Source organism: Alligator mississippiensis, chromosome 13 (genome assembly GCF_030867095.1).
Source record: "Alligator mississippiensis isolate rAllMis1 chromosome 13, rAllMis1, whole genome shotgun sequence".
NCBI classification, from domain to species: Eukaryota; Metazoa; Chordata; order Crocodylia; family Alligatoridae; genus Alligator; species Alligator mississippiensis.
The window spans coordinates 29,246,200-29,252,199 of record NC_081836.1 but is presented as its reverse complement, the minus strand read 5'-3'; the positions used below and the strand labels follow the sequence as shown (position 1 = coordinate 29,252,199).

General features: G+C 47.5%; 1 protein-coding gene across 3 annotated transcripts in view; it reads left to right on the top strand.

Annotated features, from left to right (window-relative positions):
* The first annotated feature begins 838 nt into the window (after nucleotides 1–838).
* The window catches only part of IFT140 (intraflagellar transport 140), a 177,739-nt gene continuing 172,577 nt past the window's right edge, over nucleotides 839–6,000 (top strand). For all 3 annotated transcript variants that reach the window (XM_059716195.1, XM_014597466.3, XM_006263212.4), the window contains exons 1-2: nucleotides 839–926; nucleotides 5,619–5,798. In XM_059716195.1, the coding sequence (XP_059572178.1) occupies nucleotides 5,652–5,798 (147 nt within the window). In that variant the 5' untranslated portion in view covers nucleotides 839–926; nucleotides 5,619–5,651. The remainder of the gene's footprint in view (nucleotides 927–5,618; nucleotides 5,799–6,000) is intronic.

The following is a 6,000-nucleotide window of genomic DNA, read 5'->3' as shown; positions in this document are numbered from 1 at the left end:
CTTCCTTTGCAAAGCGATCTGAAATGTGCAGAAGAAAAGTATTTATATAAAAGCAAATTATTTGTGTTATGGAAAGGAACATCTGCATGCGAGATACTGCTTTGTGCCCTGACTGTCTAACACCAGCTGTCTTATGTCTTCAGTCCTAGTATGACAGTCGGTAGCAGCAATCCCCCAGTTCAAGGGCTGATCTCTACCACAGCTCATTGATGGGTCTTGAGCCACAGATCCAGCTGCAGAAGCTGCTGGTCGTTCCATGGGTGTAGGCTGGGATTCCTCTCCTTTGAGAGTGACCTTCTTCCTCTGCGGACACTCTCTCAATGTCCCCTTTTCGATGCTAATACAACCTCCCCCGACTGTGCTCAGGACATTACTTGAAGCACTTCACCGTTCTCTTTTCATCCGAGACAAACATGAACACAAATTCGGTCCAGCGCCTTCCGGTTAACGACTCTTGGCGAAAGGGCGTCCCTCACCTGCAGCTCCCGGCTGTCAGCAGGCAGCTTGGCCCGAGCTCAGCACCTGTCACCGGCATCGCTTGCCTCGCATCTTCCAGAAAGAAGGAAGATGATGATAAAAGGCTGTTTCTGTCTTCTTTGGGGATCCTCAGGAAACAAAGGGCTTCGAGACGGTGCTCCCGCGGGGCTGGCGGGGTGCGGGTATCCCCAGGCACCCGGCACCCCTGAGCTGGAGCGACCGGCCCCCTGCCACGCGCGGCTGCGGCTTCTGAGCTTCCGTGTCTGCCGCCGGGCCGGCTCGGGCGTTTCCGTGACTGCTCGGCGCTCCGGCCGGGCCGGCTCGGGCGCTTCCGGTTCGTGCTCCCCCCGTTGTCAGGGGTAACGCGAAGCATCATGGAGCCAACGCGGCGGCGGCGGCTGCAACCGAGGCCCTGAGCGGCTGCGTCCGCGCTCTCGGGGCAGGCGGCGGTAGGAGCGGGCAGGGCCGCGGCCGGGGGGGGGGTCGGCAGGGCCCGATGCGGCCCCCGGGGCTGGGAGGACCCGGCTCGGGCTTCTTCCCCTCGTGCTGCTGCGCTGCAAGGGGCCGGGCCGCGGCTCCCCTGGGCCGCGGGGCTCGGCTGGCGGGCCGGGCCGCCGGTGTCGCAGCGCTCTCTGCAGGCGCCGAGCGGCTCCGTCCCCTGTCGGAGCCGCCCCCGGGGTGCTGCCCGCGGCTTTCGCGGGCCCGGCGGAGCGGGGTGAGGCGCCCGTGGCACAGAGCGGCGGGGCCGGGTTTCGGGCCCTCCTTGCTCCCTCCAGAGCGCCTGTGGCCGGAAGGCCCCGTGCGCCGGGGTCACCTGCCTGCTGGGCCGAGGCCAGGAGCCGCCCCGCCTCGCCCTCCTCGCGTCGCCCTTTGAAGGATCTGGTAGCCCCCCAGGGTGCCCCATATCCTGGTGAGAATCATGGGGTGGTCCGTGGCCGCCGTAGTCTTTGTACTCAGAGTGCCTTTAAACACGGCTGCTAGTTCTGTTTCTCCCCTTTTTAAAATAAAACTTGAAGAGGGCAGCACTTTGCTTCCATGTTGTAGTCTGTGGGGTGATAGAGCAGCTCCCACAGAATCATTGAAAAGGAGAGCCAGAAGGGACCTCAGGAGGTCATATTCAGTCTAAGCCCCTACTCAAAGCAGGACCATCCCCAACTAGATCGTCCCAGCTAAGGCTTTGTCTAGCTGGGTCTTAAACATCTCCAAGGATGGAGAGTTTACAACCTCTCTGAGTAACCTGTTCCTGTGTTTTTTTACTTTTACATACCATTATTGGGCTTTGTTTGTCAACTAATAATTTAAAAACACAAACATCAGGGAAGTAGGAGGCAAGGTGGGTAAGAAGAACGGTCGAATGGGCCAGTCCTTTTGCTCAAAAGGAATAAAATGCAAAACCAGATAATGGGGAAAATGAGGAACCCAGCCCTGTCACTGACTTTGTTCAGGCAGAGCAGTGCAACACCCTCCCCCCCCCCCCAAGTTTTGTGGGGGCTTGTCTGCCCACATGAAGCTCATTGCACGTTCAGGACCCAAATCACTAGTATGTTTGTACAACATGCATCTTTTACCAATCAGAAGCTGTAGATGGGTAAGAGTGCACCAAAGGAAAGTAGTCTTGATCATGCAGTTTGAAACCCAATACAGAGTTTGTAGATCAAGGGACAGATACTATTTCCCCATCTCAGATTTGTCATTTTTGCTCTCTATATAGTATGATTTTATAAACCCATTAAAAACACACAAAACAAAACAAAACTTTGAATTAAAAATTTAAGAGGATTTATGATGATTTCTTAGAGGTAATTGCAGAATCTCTTAAGGAAGTCCTCACATCCTTTCAGAAAACCAGATCTATTATCTCTGATGGATTCATTAAGGAGCTCAAGTCTGTAGCCAAGCACAGTTCAGTAATGGTCAGACTTGTGTAGGACAAAACAACCAACCAACCCCCGCCCCCCAAAATCAAAACTACATTCTTGGTTGACAATTGAGGTGTGATCCAATACAGCTGATGGTATTACATAGAGAATATAAATAGCTTGAAGAATACAAATCAAAACTGATATGCATATATTTAAGTGGTGCAGCAGCTAGTGCCAGCTCTTCAAATAGCATGCTGGTTTGTTGTGACTTGAGCAAGCTTAAGGTAAAAGGTGCTGCATCAGAATCTCAAAAAACCTTCCTTTTTGAAAAAGTTTTATTTTTTTATTAAGATTCCAGTCCTATACTTGATGCCCTTCAGACAAATACTTCAGACCATGACTGAATAAGAAAAAATAAATCCCCTCCAAACAATATACATAGGAGAGCATAATGTTCTCCTAAACATACAATTATCTCCCTGAGGAGAGGTGAGAAAGTTAACTTCATATGATGTTAATCGCATTGCTGTGCACTTTTGGCAGGTATGTAGTTACTAGTTATGAGGAGATATATAGAAGAAAAAAAAAAAAAAGTATTTAGACTGCTATGCTGCAAGTCAAGTTCCAAAAGATTATATAACAAAACATTTGGGGAACTTTTTTTTTTAATTCTTATAGTACTGGTTAATTCTTCTAGTCTTAGACCAGTGGTTGTCAGCCAGGGGTACACAGAATGGAAAAAAAAAAAAAAAAGTTAGAGGTGCACTAATACATTGGTCCCATCAGATCGGCACAGATAAAAGGAAGTGACAGTATCGGCAATCAAGGAATTTTGTGGTGGCTGAAGCCCCCGCATTGCTTCCCTTCCCAAGGCTGCCACCTCCCACCCTGAGCATATCTTGGCCCAGCCCCCCTGCTGGGAAGAGCCTGGCACCCCCTTGGTCCAGCCCACAGTGGTAGCCTGCCCTCACCCAGCACAGATTCAAGGGCACACCTCCCCCATGCCCTCCTGGGGTGTGTAGTGCCAGAAACCAACCCCCCCTGCATCTCCCATATGAGCTGCCTGTGGCTCAGTCCCATGCTCTGCCCCAGCTATGCAGCACCTGCCCCAGCCCCTCCCCCCACAACAGACTTACCAGCCAGATGCCACATATTAATAATGCATTCAATGTTAATTAGTATAGTCTGCCTGTGACTAAAGGAGTAGAGACCAGCCTGCTCCTTTGTCCTTGGAGGAACTGCCTGCCTTTCTCCTGCCATGCCAAAATGTTCTATTGTTTTGATGTTAGCAGGTGGGAGGCAGGGGTTTAGGTGCCCAACCCACCTTACACCAGGGTGGTTCTCAAACCTGACATATAAGTGACCCTGTCCCACCACAGGCAGGCCCACCCAGCCTCCCTATACCAGCAGGGTACAATTTCAGGGCATGTCCAGGACCAATAAGTCCTTTTCCTTCCCCATAGCCTCACCCTTACCTCTAAGATATTCCTAGAGCAGGAGCTCCACCAAGTGACATTACTCCCAAGACTACAGAGCACAAACTGCTCTGCTCTTATACCAGAGCTCTCCAAAATGGCCACCCTCATCAGACACCTGGAAGCTAACTGCTCTACCCCTTAAAGTGACAGAGTATTAAAACTGCCCTGTCACACTGCCTTATATCACATAATTGGTAATATTAAAAACAAGAAAAAAATATAAAGGGTTACATGAGCTAGCACTTTGAGACAGAAGAGGTACACTTGTTAAAAAAGGTTGAAAACACCTGTCTTAGACTGATACATAGGATATAGTACCCTGATCACCCACTGTTCTTACCTAAAAGTTGGGTAACAACAGTGGGTGCACATGGGCTTGGCATATTCTTCCATCTGTGAGACAGGTAGTAACTAAAATGCCTTTATAAAACAAAATTATTCCTTATTTAACAATGAGAACAAAACAATGGGTAAAAGGGATTTTAAAGCAACTGTGTCCATGTACATTTATTTTCTCAAAATGCTTTGTCTGCCCAAATGGCAAGCTAGGCAGGCCTAACTGCTTCAGGCTTTTTTAGCAAGTTATGTTTTTACCCAGGTCCAAATCTTTGAATCATCCATCAACCATATGTGGCCCTGCTACCAGCAAGTATCCTCCATGCCAGCCTGGGGCTTAAGATACTTCCAAATCCTTTGGCAAGCATCCTGCATGCAGGCCTAACTCCAGAGACTTGAGGTTTAGATGCCCCTGAGTTTCAATTGCCCTCAGCCATATGGCCACAGGAATAAGCTAGGGAGGAATCTCCCATTTCCATAAAGTCAGCATGTAGTTGAGATCCTCTCATTGGAAGCTGGTCAATGGGAAGCTAACTATGAGGCTGTCATAAGGAGTCCTGCCCACAAGCAGACAAGGGTGCACCCTCCACTACACACCATTTTAATTGCCATGACCATGATGGTGGCAGAGGAAATACCCTGACCAAGGTAATGCAATTAAAAAGGCTTTTTTAGCAAGTTCCTGTCTTGCCATTTGGATCCCCTGAATGACAAATCAAAACTCCTTTCACTCTGTGAGTCTTTTGAAACTTGGCACAGTTCATTTGGTTTGAGCTTGTTCCTGGTTCTCAACAACTCTCACATGCTTCCTGAGGGGAGGTGATCTTGAGGTATTATTTTTGCTCATTTTTTCTTTATACCTCCTATAAAAATTAACATATTGATACAATAAAATCCCAATAACCATGTCACCATGTAGTGTTATTAAGCTATTACAGAACAGCTTCAGTTCAATCACAGATTTCTGAGCAGAGCATGACTTTTGTGTCTTTCTCATTTCAACTTTACTACCATTCGTAAATATTCTGCCTCAGAATTTAGATCGTAATTTTGCTGATGATATGTGAGGAATAAGTTACATCTAGGCATTCACAGCTATGCAGGCATTTCAGTGCTTATGTGTAAAAGTTTGTTCTCATAGCAAGCTAAACATATTATCTAATAACAAAATAAGGGCCACATTTCAATATGCTAACTATTTCGTATCCCAGAATGGCAATTTTTAATTCATTATATATTGCACAGTTGGCAAGTAAATTCTACGCTATTGCAGAGAAAAGTTAAATAAACCTGCATAGGTCGCTGCTGGAAGCAAGATACATAATTACCTGGGCCTTTAGTCTGTTTCCATATGGTGGTATCTATGTTTCTGAATATTACACTGAGTGTGTAACTGATATAGTAAGGGTTAGGAAAACGAGAATATTCTTAATCTGACTGCACCGGTTTTGTTTTCCTTGTATAGGACTGGGCCCTGCCTGGGTTCACATATGTAACCATGGCTGTGTATGTGGATCACCATATAGATGCTCCTGATTCAGTTGGCACCCCTTCAGACATAACATGGCACCCTCTTCATCCACTTTTGGCTGTTGCTTCTGTCAGCGCAGCTTCTGAAGGCAGCGTGGATATCTATCTGGAACAGGTTCGCATTCAGGAACGTCTGCTTTGACATTACTTTGTTGTGATCTCTCAACCACTATTAAAACCTTAGTGGAATAGAAACTATGAAGTTTGGATTTTTTAAAATTATAAACTTGTGCCCTAACTTGTGGTCCTCTACACATTTTGGTTATTAATAGTGGCCAGTGCTGTGCATATCAAACTTATCAATCGTTGACTTACCT